Genomic DNA, 18,189 nt, shown 5'->3' with positions numbered 1-18,189 from the left:
GAATATTCTGAATACATTAATGAATAGAACATAGAATGATTTCCATTAAACTTTTGTCAGTTGGAAAATCATGTTAGTTCTAAATAAGATGGAAATATGCCAAATTCTCTCTCCCAACAACATGCATAGGCTCTTCTTCAAATTATTTCTACTGATCTGCTGAAGTCTTGGTATTTCCCATTTTTCACCACAACATGTATCTAGGGTTGATCTTTGCTTCTCATATATCACTTCTTTTCCCACCCATTCTCTTCCCCTTTTTTTTTTTTTTTTTTTTTTTCGGTAAAGGGGTTTTAACCCTTGATTTGGGGTTTTCGGCACCCCCCCCCCCCCGCTTCCCCCACTTATTTCTACTGATCTCCTGAAGTCTTGGTATTTCCCATTTTTCACCACAACATGTATCTAGGGTTGATCTTTGCTTCTCACATATCACTTCTTTTTCCACCCATTCTCTTCCCCTTTTTTTTTTTGTTTTTTTTTTTTGACCGGTAAGGGGATTGCAACCCTTGGCACGGTGTGGTCTGCACCACGCTCAGCCAGTGAGCGCATCAGCCATCCCTATATAGGATCTGAACCCACGGCCTCTGCACAACCAGTGCCGCACTCTCCCTAATGAGCCACAGTGTCGGCCCCACCCATTCTTTTCCTAACTTCGTATGTTTTTTTTCTTTCTTTCTTTCTTTTTTTTTTTTCACTTTTCTGCCATGAGAAAATAGTTCCAGCAACTTTATGATCACATTACCATCAAAAGGTAAATTCTTATATGTATGGGAAGACTTATTATCATGAAATACTATTTGTTTTAATGTAATAAATATGTTGCCATTCAAAAGCAAACAGTGAAGTTTGTTTGTGGGAGGATGAGTAACTATATGATGGAGTTTGGATGTGTTGTACCCTCCAAAACTCATGTGGAAATTTGATCCTCAATGTGGCAGTGTTGGAAACTGAATGAGTCATGGGGGTGGATCCCTCATGAATGGATTCATGCTCTCCCTAGTTGGGGGGCGTTATGAGTGAGTTCTCGCTCTTTTAGTTCCCACAAGAGCTGTTTGTTTACAAGACCCTGGTACCTCCTCTTCCTCTCTTTTGCTTCCTCTCACCATGTGATCTGCTTGTACCCACCGGCTGCCTGCGCTTTCCACCATGAGTGGAAGCAGCCTGAGGCCCGTGCCAGATGCAGCTGTCCTAGAATTGTAAGCCAAATAAACTTCTGTTCTTATAAATTACCCAGTCTTAGGTAATTCTGTTATAGCAACACAAAACGTACTAATACACTACACAAAATAATTTAGAACTTATGTGAAAGAGAAAATGTCTGAGAAGCCTTGGAAATGTATAAAATGAAGACTTCTGAGAGAAATCTAGATATTTAAACATATCATACAGCTGTAATTACCCAATCACTAATAAGTATAAGGAAATGAATACATATAATGATATGAATAGATGAAATAAAAAACAAAAAAAAGAGAGAGGATCAGAGATATAGTCCAGAAACAAGTAGAGAAAGAATGGAAGCTATATTATAGGGAAAATGTGGTATTTTATCATTAAGAAAGATGATTTATTTAGTATCAGATTCTAGCATAATTAGGTATCCATCAAAAAAAAACAATGTTAGAACTTTTCCTCTCACCATATCCAAGTATCACTTAAAAATTAAAAATAAAGTGAAAAAACATAATTAGACAAAAATTTAGGAGTATATTTATAAAAATATGAGGTAAAGAAGTTTCTAAGTTATGATAAAGATATAAAACCATGAATAAAAAGACAGAGTTAGCCGGATAACTAAAATTTAAAAGACAGATTCCCCTCCCCAAATAGAAACATGAATTTTGTTTTTAAGAAAAAATATTTTAATGAGATAAACTTCATGTGAAAAGTGTACAAATCTTAAATATATGCCTCAATAAACTTTTGCAGTGTGAATATTCTTGTGTAAACTCCACACAAACATAGTGTTCTACTTTATCACTTGTGTCCAGTCAACCTGTTTTTCAGACCTTCCTTATGATTGTGGATTTTTCTTTTTTTTTTTTTTGTCTTTTGTCTTTTTCCGTGTCCGGCAACGGATCGCAACCCTCAGTGTTGCCCCCGTACCGGACCGGGGACCGGCAACGGGATCGCAACCCTCGGTGTTGCTCCCGTGCCTCGCTCAGCCAGTGAGCGGGAACCGGTCTGTATGTGAGATCCGAACCCTCGGGCGGGAGCGCCGCTGCACTTCCCAAGCGGCACACTATCCAGTGCGCCACCGGGCCGGCCCATGATTGTGGATTTTTCTATTGCTCTTTTTAATTCTGCAGTACTAATTTTTGTCTTATAAACTTAAGCCTATGTTGTTTGAAACATATGATTTTACAATTATGTCTTCTTGGTGAATTGACACCTGTATTGTTATTATAGGTTCCTTTTTGTCTCCAATAATACGCACTTTAATTTTACTTTGTTCTGATATTAGTATAGACATATCAATTTATTTAATATTTGCATGGTATAAATTTTTCAACTTTTAATTTCCACATTTCTGTGCTCATAAATTTAAAGTGTGTCTCTTGGAGCAATGCAAGAGATTATTTTTTTTTAATCAATCTGATCTTTGTCTTTAACTTGGAATATTAATTCAATTACTTTAAATGTAGTAGCTAGAGTTCACATTCTTATCTACTATATGTATCTTTTGTCTTATGGCTTTTGGAAGGGGGCTACTTGTGTTTTTATTTTTAATACTATGTTTTTCCTCTATTAGATTCTTACTTATATATTCTTTTTTTTAAAAAAAATAGTAGTTACTTTTGATATTAAAAACATACTCATTGATTTATCAAACAGTACTATCAATTAGCATTTTTTATCAAATCCCATCAACTTTTTATGCAAAATCCTTGGATCATTTTAACTCAATTTATCCTCTTCACATTTTGAGATACGATTGTAAGTTAATTCCTTATATGTTTTGTCTCACATATACTATTATCATTATTACTGCCACTTAGAATTTACATAGACAACCCATATACTTATCCTTTCACTGCTCTCTATTGTCTTCTACATTTCTGTTTGCTCTTTGGGATAATTTCCCTTCTGTCTAAAAAACTGTCCTTCATGTAGCCCTGATGATTTCTTTAAAAAGTCTCTATTATTGCTGGCTGAAAATGTTTATACCTGATCTTTATTTTTAAAGCATATTTGTAGTGATTATAGGAATCTATGCTCCCAGTTATTTTCTTTTAGCATTTTGAAAAGTCATGCCTTCTGGCTTCCAGTATTTGTTTGAAACTCAGCTCTCAATGTGCTTGTTTGAAAATATATTCTAAATGCCTTCACCCAAGAGCTTTTACAAGTTTTTTTCTTTATCTTTGATTCTTCAGCAGTGTTAAAAAATGATACACATTTAATAATCTATTTGGGTATCTTAGCGCTTCTTGAATCTGTTGCTTGATGTCAATTTGAAAAAGTTTTGCTTTATTGCTTCAGATATTGTTTCTGCTCTACCCTCTCTTTCCGTGTCTTGTTCATGGGAACTTTTTACATGTTCTATATATCCTCTACTTTGTGTGTGTGTTTATGTGCGTTGTGTGCTTAATGTTCTTAAACCCTCCATGCTTCTGGAATTTTTTCTGCTAAGAATTTTTCAGTTAATTAACTGTTTTTTATGTTTGTTTTTTATCTGTGACTAATATGCTGATAGAAGCATCTATTCAGTCCTTAGCTTTAATTATCGTATCTTTAATTTTTGGAATTTTGATTTTATTCCTTTTTAGACTTCAATTTTCTGTTTAAATTATTCATTAAAAAAAAAACACACATAATGATTCCAAGTTAAAATCCATGTCTGATAACTCCAATATATGGCTGTTTTGTAAGTCTTTCAATTATTTGCTTTTCCTTTTGACTTTTGGTCATACGGTTTTGTTTCCTTAAATCAAATGCCAAAAACTATTTATGGAAAATTATAGAAATTATAGAAATAACTGAGGCTATGGACTATGTTATTCTCCTTAAAAAGGATTGATTTTTGCTTCCGGCAAGCCAGGCAAATTCTCTTAACCACCATGGATGCAGCTGAGTGTAAAATAGCCTTCTATATTTGTAAAGGTTAATCTATTTCTTCACAATTTTACTGAGAGAAATGAACTTTTCCAGAGTTCATAGTGATAGCCTGGTGTGTTTACAAAGTCCTTTCCTCCTTGGTGGACAGTACCCTAGTTGCTGCTCCCTGCTCTTGCTGTCCTAATTCTTTGTGTTTTGCTCTGTTTAGCTTCTGACATTAGTGGATCTCCCCCTTGATCAACTTTTCCTTCATCTAAATTTTAACTGAATATGTGAAAAATACCTGAAGAGAAGTGTATTTGCCAACTATGAAACTCTATATGTGTTTCCCTTCTATACACGCACAGCATTGGGGTAGGGAGTATAGGGGATATGAACACCTTCAAAACAAGGAAACAAAAAGTCTGTAGATACTGTGGAACCTGGACCTTAAATCAGTGTTGATATCTGGCCAATACCTCCAAGCAGTTTTTTTAGAAAACAAATTTTGCTTTCTCATGATATTCAGTGAAAAATTAGGTCTAACACAAGCTATTTTATTTTAGTTAGAATGTAGATAGTTTTTGTCTGGTTTTGTTGTAAGGTAATAATTTCTTCTATTGTAGCTGTTGTAGCAATTTTATTTGTTCCTCAGCCTGTAATGCTTTTTCTTTCTGGAGTTTTATTTTATTAATATTGCATTTGTAGAATTTAATTTTCATGTCATCAATCCTGACATAAAATTTTTTTTTTTTATTCTGAGTTTTATAATATTATCTCAAGTGAACATTTTTAATTCCTAGTTTAGTTTTCTGGAGTATGTACTTTTTATTTCTCCCATTGCACTTTTATGTTCTGTAATTATTTTTATTTATCACTAACTTTATTATCACACACTAATGCATCTTATACAGTAAAAGTCCTCATAATTTCATTATAGATTTAAGTTTAAAATATTTAAAGTTATTTTTGTGATTATTTCCTAGAATGATTTATGGTTAAATATTTGTTATTATTAACAGAATATACTAATTTTAAAAATTACATTACTTCTATCCAACTGTATCATCACATACCTGAAAATGAAGATTCCGATGTATAGTTCTCATGCTCACATACACAAAAATCTACAAATGGAATATGCTAATCACACACACAGACACATAGCATACACAATATTGGGGGAGGGGGTTTAGGGGACAAGAGTACCTTCAAAATAAGCAAACAAACTGTATAGATATTAAACCTGATTAGCCACTTATTTCCAAAATCATTTATTTTTCAGTTGGTCAGCAAATAGAGCTATAGATCCTAATCTCCTGAATTACATTTTCAAGAATTTTATGTTATACGGAAAGTATCATATTTTAAGAATTTTCAACTGAAAAAGTTTTCTGTTAGAAATATAGTATATTTTGCAAATAAAATTTCCTTAGGTTTTCCTTTTTGGCTTGTCTTACAAACTTTAAAAATTCTTTTATAGTATATTTATTTAGTTTTATAAATTATTGGGATTCTCAAGGGCACTTTACTCTTGGGTTCGCCTTCTAATCCTATATTGAGAAGATGAAGCTTAAAGAAAGCACATCTCTCTGTCTTATAAATGTGCCTTTTTTAATAGAGTAATTTTTACACATGAGTAAGAACACAAATATAAATTGCAAAAATAATATTCTGAAGTAGTAATTTTATATAATAAATAAATAATAATACTTCATTAATGTGATATCTTGATTGAGCATATGAATTTTATGGCTCACTTTTATGAAAGGTGTTATACTAAGTCATCAAAAGTACACTTTCAGGGCCGGCCCGGTGGCGCACTGGATAGTGCGCCGCTTGGGAAGCACGGCGGCGCTCCCGCCCGAGGGTTCAGATCCCACATACAGACCGGTTCCCGCTCACTGGCTGAGCGAGGCGCGGGAGCAACACCGAGGGTTGCGATCCCGTTGCCGGTCCCCGGTCCGGTACGGGGGCAACACTGAGGGTTGCGATCCGTTGCCGGACACGGAAAAAGACAAAAGACAAAAATAAAAAAAAAAAGTACACTTTCAGAAACTTTATTTTCTATTGATATAATTGAAAGCAATGTCACTTGCTCTTTGCAAATATGCAATTGCAAATAATTTTGAGACTTTTTAATTTTGAGTAGAATATTTTTGTTGATGCATCTATTACTGAATTGTATTAAAAACCATGACAACATTAGCATAAACATCTTACAATTATTTTGAAATATAAACTTTTGTACATCTAAAGGTGATATTTTTGTGCAACAATTTTCTTCAAAAGACTCAACTCCTTATTCAAAACAACTTTGTCTCATAGAGGAGGTGGAATTCAATCTGGATCTGCAGATGTTATCAGGATTTGGGGACAATGACAGCAAAGCTGAGATGACCTCTATGGTTAGAGTCCCTATACTACTCCCTTCTCCTCTAAGAGGACGAGAAATTTAATTTTAATTTTAAATATAAATTTACATAATCATATTTTAATGATTCCTCTGGTATTTCCTATGATGTGTGAAGACAGTACAAGAAACAGAAGGTGGAATCCTCATTTGTACACAATTCAAAGTGCCTTTTATGCAATCACTGTATTTTCAATAACAAGGTAATTCATTTTACTTTATTTTATTTTATTTTAAAGAGGAGAAAACACAAATTACTACCCTCTCCCTTTTGGGGGGTCTGTTTAGAGAAATTAGTCAGGTTATTCCTAATATCACTGTAAATTTTAGTGCTGTTCATGCATATATACAACATAACCTCAAAAACTATATTTTTCATTAGGTGGATTTTCTGTTTGCTAATTCTTATAGAAAGAGGACTATTCTGGTTGAAATATGAAAGTTATTGTGAATGCCTTCTGTAACATCTTTTAGTCACAAAACAGAAAGAAACAAATTTTCTCTTTATTTCTTTCTTTGTTGGATTACTGCATACCGTGTATGCAGGTACCCTTAAGGATAAATCCTGCAGTTGTTTACTAGGTGAAGTTGTAATCCACGGTCTCCCTGTGGATTCTTCTGAACCCCTGGTCTATTCTCTCCAACTTATGCTGCTGGAAACTTAGGAAGGCTAACATAAATGTTCTGAGTCCTGATTTCCCACAGGAAAATAGTACCGATTTCCCAAGAAGGCCACCGTAAAGCCATGAAGGGCAACCCTTGTCAAGTACAGGTTTTTCAGTGTAATTTTTTGTTTGCTTGCCTGTTTTTGTTTATTTTCTTTATTTGCGATTGATCTGACCCATGTTCAAAATAGTTGAGAACAATTTAAAATTCCATGTAAGTCTGAAATTTATAATCCTATCAAAAGATTTCCTCCTCATTCCCGGATACATTGATCAACAGCTTTTTAATTTTAATAGCTTCCATGTTAGATAAAGCTCTAATTCTTATGTTGAATATGGTATAGTCAAGGTCTGTTAGGAGCAATCATTAATGTGCATTTTTTCTCTATTGATTATGAGATCCCAAAATAGGAGTTTTTAAGTTAGGACACCCCAGCTTTAATTAGCATGCCACCCACCAAATAAAGACCAGGGGACAAGCATCTAGGCCAACTATTTTCAAGTCCAGAGATGTATCAGATTTCTACTAATTACCCTCCCCTCCAAAACAAATTGTTCCTAGTTTGAAATTTTCAACACTTTTATTTCTGAAAAGATTAAATTATCTTCCATATAGCCCATACTTTTGCCTTTATTGAATTTCTTTAAATTTTATTTCATCCGTATTCTGGCTTAACGAAATTATTTAAACTTTGTCTATCGAAGTCCCTGTTTCTCAAGACTTACAGTTTTGGTTGTTTGCTTATTTGTTTTTATATATTAATTAGGTATTAATGTGATATATGTCAGAAAAGGTTGTTTTATGTTTTATGTGCTTGTGTTCACATATTAACTTGACCACTCCTGGCTCACTCAATTAAAAATGAAGGCCATTATTATTCTTTCAGGATTTAGTGCTTCTAAAGAAATTAATACAACCTTGACTTTGGTCATTTTATTGGATGTACTAAAAAAGAAAATTTAAACGTGGGATAAAATTTCTATTTTCATATTAAATTTCTTACTTGTTTTTTATAAAATAATTATGATTATGCATAAATCGTAGTAAAAAATTAAAGCAAGGCAATTGCAATAGATATGGAAATGAGAGAAAAGTTTTTAGAGTTATTTAGTCAAAAAGTTAAATGAACTGTATGGGTTTTTGTTGAAACCATTTATTAGATTCACAGAAGACTTTTTGACTACAAATAGTTAAAATGAAGATGCTTAGCCCTAGAAAGGCAACAATAACTAAAATTTATACCTGTGTGTCCCAGTGTGTATTGCTGTAGATAGTACTCTAGTCTGTGGTTTTCTCATAAACATATATGTCAATATTAATAATCTAACTTTACTAAATATGTATGTTTATTATTCTAAATAATAGTTAACTGTATAATTAAAAATAAATGTGTAATTAAATTAAATATTATTTTGGATTTTTTTTATATCTACTTCTTCAATATCTAAACCCAATTAGGTAATCCAAGATCTGTAATTAAACAAATTTTATTTCCAAGATCTTGTACCCGAAAGGAGACATAATACCTTAGAACACATGGCCAGCTTCCGAAGTGCAAGCCCTGCAGTTCTAACCCTCTAGAATGGTGAACAATTTTTTTAACTACCATTTTTCAGAAGAAAAAGCTCAAGTTATTCATCCATGTGATAAAGTTTGTGATAATATGCACAACAAGTTTTATAATGATGACACAAAGAGAATAGATGTGCTTTTTAGATATAGGGAAAATAATCAGGCTGACAGAAATTTCAATGTGATGAAGAACCATGTACAGAGTAATTTTATGTTCTAATCTGTTGGAGAAACATCAAAAAAATGGAGGGGAATTTGTGGCTCAGAATTATCCTCCAGATGTGTTCAATGCTTTTTGGAGAAGAGTTTTTTAATTATATTCTTCATGTCTTTGTTTCTCCGACTATAAATGATGAGACTGAAGAATGGGCAAGGACAGTTAACATTAGTGTAATGGCTGTGTCCAAAATTGGTGGATAAGTGGCACTGAAATGCAAGTATTTGAGAGATATACTACCAAGGAGTATCAGAAAGACCATGAGATGGCCTGCACAGGTAGAAAAGGCCTTTTGTTGACCTTCAGCAGAGGGAATTCTCAAGATCACAGTGACAGTTCTTACACAGGACAGGGCAATGATAAGGACAGTAATGATAATGGCCACAGCATGAATCACGTCCTCTGTCAGAATCATGGAAGTGTCTGTACAGGCCAGTTTCAGCACAGGGACAAAGTCACAGAAGATCTGATGAATCTGGCTGGGCCCACAGAAGGGCAGTGTGGAAATCATCACAATCTCAGGAAACAGCATGAGGAAACCAAAGACACAGGAGCCTGCAGAGAGCTGAGCAGAGACGGGGGTCACGATCATCTAATGGTGAAGAGGGTAGCAGATGGCAATATGCCTGTCAATGGCCATGGTGATCAGCAAGATCTCCTCTGAATTTCCAAATAAATGGAAGTAGTAAATTGGCAAAAGGCAGCCGGTAATGGAGATGGCCTTCTTTGTACTGATGAGGATGGAGAGCATGTTGGGAATGGTGGCTGTGGTAGACCAGATCTCCAGAAAGGAAAAGATAATGGTAAAATTACATATGGGATTGTGGAGATATGTGTTCAGGCTCACAGCAAAGAAGATCAATAGATTCCCAATCACAATAAAATATTGATAAAAAGTAGAGGAAAAAAGTACAGGAGACTACCATGCTGGAGCTGGGGGAACCCACTGAGGACAAATTTGGTCACTGCTGATAGGTTTCCTTTCTCCATATCCCCGGCAAGGCTACCTGTGAATGAAGGAGAGGGCACACTCCACCTCATGAGGAGGTGGAGAAAAAAAAAAAAAAAAGATGCACAGCTAAATAACTTGAAGGTTTTATGAGTTTTTTTTCTAACTTCACACTATTATACATTTGATTAATATTTGATTTTTTTTCTCACTTACTTCTCCAGAGGCACAAATGCAGAAATAGGGGTCTCCAAATGTTTTTAATGTTACAAAACATTAGTTAAAATAATTTACAGCTTAATCTCTAATGCAAGTATTTGAATTTATGATATGCTAATGTACTCCGTTAAAGTATAACAATGTAAGATTATATACATGTGCATATCATATAATGATAAATTTTAAAAGTAAGAAAGTGAGTAAAAATAAACATAGTAGAAGATTCTATTATGTTCTTTCCCTACCGAGTTGTACCATCTTCCACGTACTGTTGCGAGATCTCTGTTCCGGGGAGTTAGAACGTAAACCCGGAGTCGACATTGAAATCCAGACTAAGCCTATTACCACCTATGTGTCTTTTGGCAAATTAGTTAATCTCTCAGAGTCAGTTGCAAAATGAGATTAAAAATAGTACTTATCTAATAGGGGTGTGTAGTATTAAGTAAATACTTGAAAAGGATATGAACAGTGTCCGACAGGCAATTTCTTGAAAGAGTAATGAAATCCATCTCATCACATCACTCATTCTTCTTTGACATTTTATTGTGTGCTTCCTCCCCTAGAGTTGCACTGATACAATTCTGTCCAAGTTCATCAGCGCCCTGCCAATTACTAATGGAAGCTATTCAGTTCTCTATGGTACATGGCACTGTTCATTGCTCCTCCTTGAGGCTTTATCCCTCTGTTTCCATAATTCCATTCTCAGTAGGTGTGACGCTCAAATGGCTTTCGGGGGCAGTTCTGGCTTTGGATTTTGCTTTTGTTTCATTTTTTTGTTGTTGTTGTTTGTACTTTCATTCTTACTCTGCCTCTTCTCTCTTGTATTAATGTTCTTCCTTTTCTTCAACTCTTCCCCAAGAGTTTATTTTCCCATGTTCTTATAATCTACTTTAACTTTTCATAGTTTTATATGTTCCCTTGGTGATCTCATTGATCTAATTTATTTATAAGATTTCAACTATTAACAATTATTTATGCTTTTCTCCAACTAATCTCTCCTTCATACCCTCCAAACTAACATATGTGAATCTTGACTCTCTCTAGTTTCACCTTCTAGAGATTCCCAGCTCTGCAATCTCGATGTTCACTTTACTTTCTGAAATCACGAAATTCTGTGTGTGCTATTTCCTCTGGCTTGAATGTAGCATACATCTCCCACCTCTGCCCCCTTATCCTCACAAAAAGCAACACATAGTACATAGTACAAGTCTGGATTCCAGAAACAAACTACTAGAGTTTAAATGTTCTCCAAAGCTTACAAACTATTTAGGTGAACGTGAAGTTAATTAGCCTCTCTATGCTTTTAATTCCCCATTTGTAGGATGGAGAAAATATTAGTACTAGCTCGTGAGGTTCTGAGAATGACTCAATACTTTATAATTACAATAATAATATGCTATAATAGAGTATAGTATTATCAACTCATTATTTCAAGCACTGTTCCAAACATATTTTATCTATTTCTCACCTAATGTTCATAACATTCTAATGAGCTAAGATTATTTCCCCCATTTTACAGATGAGAAAACTTAGGCACAGATGGGTTAAGTAACTTGTCCAGGAATTCTCAACTATAAATGGCAAAGTCAGAATTTAAATCTGTGCACTATATCTCTGGAAACATGCCTTAACCTTCAGACACTTGACTGTTTCTAAAAATATGTGTTAATATATTCTGAAAGCTTACAATAGTGTCAGGAATATAGCAAACACTCAAAAATGTTGGGCACTATTATGCTGGAGTTCCTGTATAGTAGCGTTTATCATGCTTCATCTTCAACTTATTTGTTTTACCTTCTTTAGACTCTGCGTTCCTCCTTCAGGGAAGTAAAAGTCTTCTCACAGCAACTACAACAGGGTTGGCATGTAAAAAACCACTTGTGTCAAATAATTTAATTTTTTTTTATTTGTAAGTAATAAATTTCATTTGTTTTTTATAGTTTCTGAGGCTGGGAAGTCCAAAGTCCATCTGGTGGTGGCAACAGTGTCTCGGGGTCTCACATTGTAAGATGGTGGAAGCAGAGAGAGTAGAGACAGCAGAGCCAAATAATTTAATTTAGAACCAGGCCACCAAGTGCAATTATAATTCAACACACAAGACAGTTATGCTTAAGTGAGCAAAGAAAACCAGGGACTGTTTGGAAAGGAAAGTATGGCAGTTCATTTCTAAGGAGAGTCCTAGTAAAGTTTGGAGTTTCCTCCTTAAAGAGTCTATTGCACAAGTATTCAAAGCTGCTCAATTCTTCAGTAATAGAGTCTTCAGGTTATTCAATTATTATTCTTATTCATGGCAAGTGAATACCTTCTCTCCAAGCCTCAGTCATTTACACTCACCTCTATCAAAAACACAGGGGCTACTCAGTCTGTCTGGGTCTCTGTATCCTTGATAGACATTCAGTCTTTCCAAAAGGAGATGGATAGTCATCTCCACAGGCATCCCAGGGAATAGAAGAAAGGGGAAGGGAGCTGTACTGGGGATCCTTCCCCTGCACTGTGGTGAAGAAGGTCACCTTCTCTCATGGGGTTAATTAACAGAAAGTCCCAACTTACTCTTAAATCATTCAATTTTCAAGTCAAATTTGTCAATAAATATATATTTTTCCTGATTGTACTCACCTTTGTTGTAAGCTACTTTCTCCAGCACTTTCATTATTGTCTCAAGTGTTCTTTGATCTAGTGCTTTGACTAGTGCTGCTATAGATATATGAGAGCAGATATCTCTTTAGCAAACTGATTTCATTTTTTTGGATATATGAGGGTGTTTAAAGAGTTCATGGAAAGATTTGTATTAGCTTTTAATTATATTTTTCCACAAATTTTTGGAACCACCATGATATACTCAGTAGTGGGATTGCTGGATCAGAACTATTTGTAATTTTTTGAGAAGCCTGCATATTGTTTTCCATAGTGACTGTATTTATATTTCCACCAGCAGTATGTAAGCGTTCCCTTTTCTCCACATCCTTTCCCCCACTTTTTAATTTTTTAATAGTAGCCATTCTTATTGGCGTGAAGAAATATTGGAGTTCTGATTTACATTTCCCTAATTCTTAATGATGTTGAACACTTTTTCATATATCTGTTGGTCATTTGTATATGTCTTCTTTTTAGAAATGTGTGTTCAATTCTTTTGCCTATTTTTCAATCAGGTTATTTGTTTTTTTAGGCCAGGCACAGAAACACAAATACCACATGATCTCACTTATATGTGGACTCTAACAAACGGTCCTCATAGAAGCAGAGTGTAGAATGTTGGTTACCAGAGGATGAGGAGACAGTGGGGGAGGAGAAACAAAGATGAGAAATCCATCAATGGGTACAAAGCCACAGTTAGATGGGAAAAATAAGTTTGGGGGTTCAATTGCATAGTAGCATGACTAGAGTTAACAATATCATTTGTATATTTCAAAATAGCTAGAATATAGGTCTTTGAATGTTCTCATCACAATGATAAATGTTTAAGATGATCGATATGCCAATTACCCTGATTAGATCATTATACAATGTCTACATATATGGAAAATCATGTTGTACCCCATAAATTTGTACAATTAAACATTTTTAAAAAAGAAAATAAAACCATTTCAAAATAAACATGTTATTGGTGATTTTGTGCCAATATTGAAAAAAGTGAAGGAACTTTTTTTTTTCTCATGGTGTAAATGCGTATTTGATCTCTCCTATTCTAAACAACTCTCATTGGTCCTGCTGACTTCTCTATTGACAGTAAACATCTCACCTTTTTTCACAGGAATATTCTGTACTCCGTGAATTAAATCAATTGATATGTTGACTCAAAATTCTCTGTCTCTCTCTCTCTCTCTCTTTTTTTTTTTTGTTACAAAGTTTGCTGTTTTTTGCTATGTCATCTTCTTCTGAGGTATATATATCAGATTCTGGGATAGAAAGACATTCTTTTTCTGAGTTTTATCTAACTTCTCTTCCTATGCATTGGGATCATATTTTTGTTATCTAACCTCTTATAATTTTTTTCTTCTTGAAAATCAAAATGTTAACAGGCCAAATTGTATTTTGAATTCTTTGCATAACATGAAAAAAACTTCTCTTTTGATCTGGTGGTAACTGAAGTATTCTTAAGCTTAGGAAAATTTTCCTTTAATTTTAATTATTATTTTCTTCTGTCTGCTTTGATTCTTTTTTTTTTTTTTTTTGGAATTTATATAATCACATATTTGGTCTATAGAATATATTAACATATTCCCCATTTATTCCTTCTCCCTTTGCATGTAAAAATTGGTCCTTCATGTGGCTTCTCTAAGTTTTTGGATATTTCCTTCAGGCAATCTTCTAAGTCATTAATTTGATTTTTTGTAGTATTTAATATACTTTTCAATATCTCTACCATATTTTATATTTAGTTTTTTTTATTTGCCAGTAAGTTTTTTTAATAGCTGCTAATTTCATGAATATCACTGAAATATTAAATAAGAAACATTTTAAGTAATTTTTTATATTAGAGTTAGTCTGTCTCATGAGAAAGCATTTGCTTTTAGTCCCCAAATCTCTATGTCTCTGACTCTGTCTCTATCTCAATCTTTAATTACAACTAATTATTGGGCCATGTATTTGACAAAGTTAATAGTCTTAAAATATAAAAGGTAGGGGAAGGTTAAAGTGATTTTTTTTTTTAAAGGCAATCTGTGCATGTGTATGTCGTGTATGTTTGTGAGAGAGAGAGAGGGGGAGAAAGAGAGAGAGAGAGAGAGACAGAAAGTTTACGGACACACAAAAAAATAACAAGAGAGCAATGTGCCAAAGGTCCAATAGTTCATAGCATATATGGTACATCTGCTATGAAGTTGACTATTAGTTATAGGTGATTGCTGTTGTGCTGAGAAGTAGTATATTTTTGTTTTTGTTTTAGCAGCCTGAGGTCATCCGGTACTTCGTCACTTCTCAAGCTTGTGTAGTTCACATTTACTTGCCAGGCCTTCTCTGAACAGAGCTCAGCAGACATCTCCGTTGACGGGTGGCAAGTTCCATATGCATTTTGACTCCCTTCTGTCTCTCCAGAGTTCCCCAGAGACCATAACTCTCAGCATCTGCTTTTTCAAGTATTGATTATTTTTCCATGGGCTATTTGTAAAATTCTACCCACTTAATTTCGAAGCTCTCCTCTCCTTGTTCCTTGTACTGTACCTGGTACATAAGTACTTCCCTCAGTTGGATCTCACGTGCTTATACTTGAGAAAATGTTTCAACTTTGGGCATCAACTGAGGGCACTCTTTTTTTCCCAGGACTGAGAATGATTTGGTTTAATTTTATTTTATTATGTGTGTGTGTGTCCTAGTGTTGCTGCAAATTTTTAATATACATCTTTGATCACTGCTGGACTATGCAACAGAGAGATTCAACTGATGCTGTAGATACTTCAGCCAAACAGATGAATTATTACTTTTTTATTTTCTTGAAAGGAATGTGATATATGATATTTTAGAGTATTAAAATAGCTATCATAAAAGTCCTTAGGTAACTATATACATATTTTGCTCTTTATTATTCTTAACACTTTTCAGTGATTAGGGCTCTAGGAGTTTATCTAGTGCTGTCTTTGTTTATTTTCATAATATTTCAGGTGGAAGAAAATTTAAGTATGTGAGTTTAAACTGCTATCTAAGAAATCTAAATTTCTACAGAAATGTAAACCTGAATTTTAGAAAATTAATTTCTGGTGGCAATGCATAGAACACACTTTATAGTGAACAAAAATGAAATCAAGAGTAATGTAGTTCAAAAGGTATATATCTATATCTATCCGTCTATCTATCCATCCATCACTTTGAAATATGTTTGAGATTACTTTCAACCAAGTAGTTTAATTCAACCAAATTAGATGAATTCAGCCATAACAATCAAAGTAAAATAAAGGTTAACTCCTCCTTGGCCTAAGAGAAATGACAGCAACAAAAATGTTATAAGTATTAATCATAACTAAGTATTTCTTTCTTTTTTTTTTTTTGTCCTTTTTTGAGACCGGGCACACCGTGCTCAGCCAGTGAGCGCACTGGCGGCCATCCCTATATAGGATCCAAACCCGCGGCGGGAGTGCTGCTGTGCTCTCAGGGCCACACTCTCCCAAGTGCGCCACGGGCTCGGCCCATAACTAAGTATTTCTTTCTTTTTTTTTTTTTGTCCTTTTTTGAGACCGGGCACCCCGTGCTCAGCCAGTGAGCGCACTGGCGGCCATCCCTATATAGGATCCAAACCCGCGGCGGGAGTGCTGCTGTGCTCTCAGGGCCACACTCTCCCAAGTGCGCCACGGGCTCGGCCCATAACTAAGTATTTCTAACTATGTGTTTTTGTTTTTAATATTTAACTATTATAGCATTATTTAAAACATCAATAACAAATAGAATTAGTGGCAAATAATATTAATAGTTAACACTTATTTTTCACTCTCGTATTCTAAGCACTTTTAGAGTAACTCATTTAATATTTATAAGAACATATAAAGTTCTACTTTTAAAATATACTACTTTTACGCCCATAGATGATGAAACTAAGATGCAGATAAATCAATAACTTGTTCAAGGCCACAAAGCTAGTATGTGGTACCACTGAAATATGAATCTTAACCTCTTATACAGATCTTAGTCTCTTAAGTACAATATTATACAATCTGTAGTTGTTATGAATGTTTATGTAATATAATGCTTAAATAATAATAATAATGCTTATATAAAATAACAAAATTAATGTTCATAAAAACATATTTTAATGATTTAAACATCATATTTTCTCTATATATTTTAAACGTTTGTGTAAGTCCAGACAGGAAGTCCACGCTATCTTAATTGAACATGTATAAACAGAATAAACATTTACATGGGAAGAGGACCTGGGATAAACAGACACAAATACCAGTGTGAAAGTAAATGAGATATATTTTAATTTTATGGGTTAGTATGTTAGAGTAACATCTATAGTGAGAGTTACCTATGATCTAGCATTAACTTACATCTTCTGAATACAAAGAAGCTTCTTAATTGCAATCTTAATGTCCTTATTTCTTAGGCTGTAGATTATGGGGTTGAAAAAGGGAGCAAGAACTGCAAACATCAGTGCAATGGCGGTGTCCAAAATTGGTGGGAATTTGGCAGAGAAACGCAGGTACATGAGGGACACACTGCCATAGAACATAAGAAAGACACCAAGATGGGCTGCACAGGTAGAAAAGGCCTTCTGGCGGCCTTCAACAGAGGGAATCCTCAGGATCACAGTGATGATTCTGATGTAAGAAAGGGCAATAATTAAGACAGAGAAGATGATGGCCGCAGCATGGATCACATCTTCAATCAGAATCATGGATGTGTCTGTACAGGCCAAGCGCAGCACAGGCTCAAAATCACAGAAGATCTGGTGGATTTGATTAGGTCCACAAAAGGGTAGTGTGGAAATCCATGCAATTTCTGGGAGCAACACAAGAAAGCCAAAGATACAGGAGCCTGCAGACAGCTGAGCACACAGCTGGGGGGTCATGATGGTTGGGTATCTGAGAGGGTTACAGATGGCAACATACCTGTCAATGGCCATGGTGGTCAGCAAAATCCCCTCCGAATTTCCCAGTGAATGGAAGAAGTACATCTGCAAGAGGCAGCCAGTCATGGAGATGGTCTTCTGCTTACTGATGAGGTTGGAGAGCATTTTGGGAATTGTGGCAGTGGTGTACCAGATCTCCAGAAATGAGAAAATGCTGATGAAATTATACATGGGTTTGTGGAGGTGAATATCCATCCTGACTGCAAAAAACACAGTGAGATTCCCAATAACAATGAATATGTAGATGATGAGCAGAGGAATGAAGAAGAGGAGGCTACCTTCTTCCAACTGGGGGAATCCATAGAAGAGAAACTCTGTCACTGTGAAAGTCTGGTTACTTATCATCATGGGCTCAGCGACTTTAACTGTTATGAATAGAAAGACACAGCTCACTTCCTAGATGAAATGTAAATAGTCAGTTGAATTGGCTCTTATAAGAATCAAATGAAAAAATATGCTTTAGTTAGATCATGTACCTTTATTCATTCATGGATTAATTAAACAGATATTCATTTAGTGCCTACTATATGCCAAGCACAACTGTGTGTTTGTTGAAT

At 34.7% G+C, this 18,189-nt stretch overlaps 1 protein-coding gene and 1 pseudogene across 1 annotated transcript; both read right to left on the bottom strand.

The window, feature by feature from the left end:
• Window positions 1-8,954: 8,954 nt before the first annotated feature.
• On the bottom strand, window positions 8,955-9,944 carry LOC103601618 (annotated as a pseudogene).
• Window positions 9,945-16,937: 6,993 nt separating this feature from the next.
• On the bottom strand, window positions 16,938-17,977 carry LOC103601617 (olfactory receptor 6K3-like). The gene is made up of 2 exons (XM_008586048.1): window positions 17,613-17,977; window positions 16,938-17,321 (listed from the first exon to the last, which is right to left on the bottom strand). Exons 1-2 carry the CDS (start codon window positions 17,975-17,977, stop codon window positions 17,048-17,050), a joined length of 639 nt encoding a protein of 212 aa, XP_008584270.1. The 3' UTR covers window positions 16,938-17,047.
• Between the last annotated feature and the right edge of the window lie 212 nt (window positions 17,978-18,189).

This window comes from Galeopterus variegatus, unplaced genomic scaffold (genome assembly GCF_000696425.1).
Source record: "Galeopterus variegatus unplaced genomic scaffold, G_variegatus-3.0.2 Scaffold3812, whole genome shotgun sequence".
NCBI lineage: Eukaryota > Metazoa > Chordata > Mammalia > Dermoptera > Cynocephalidae > Galeopterus > Galeopterus variegatus.
Note: the sequence above shows the minus strand (reverse complement) of the source record. Positions and strands in the feature narration are given on the sequence as shown.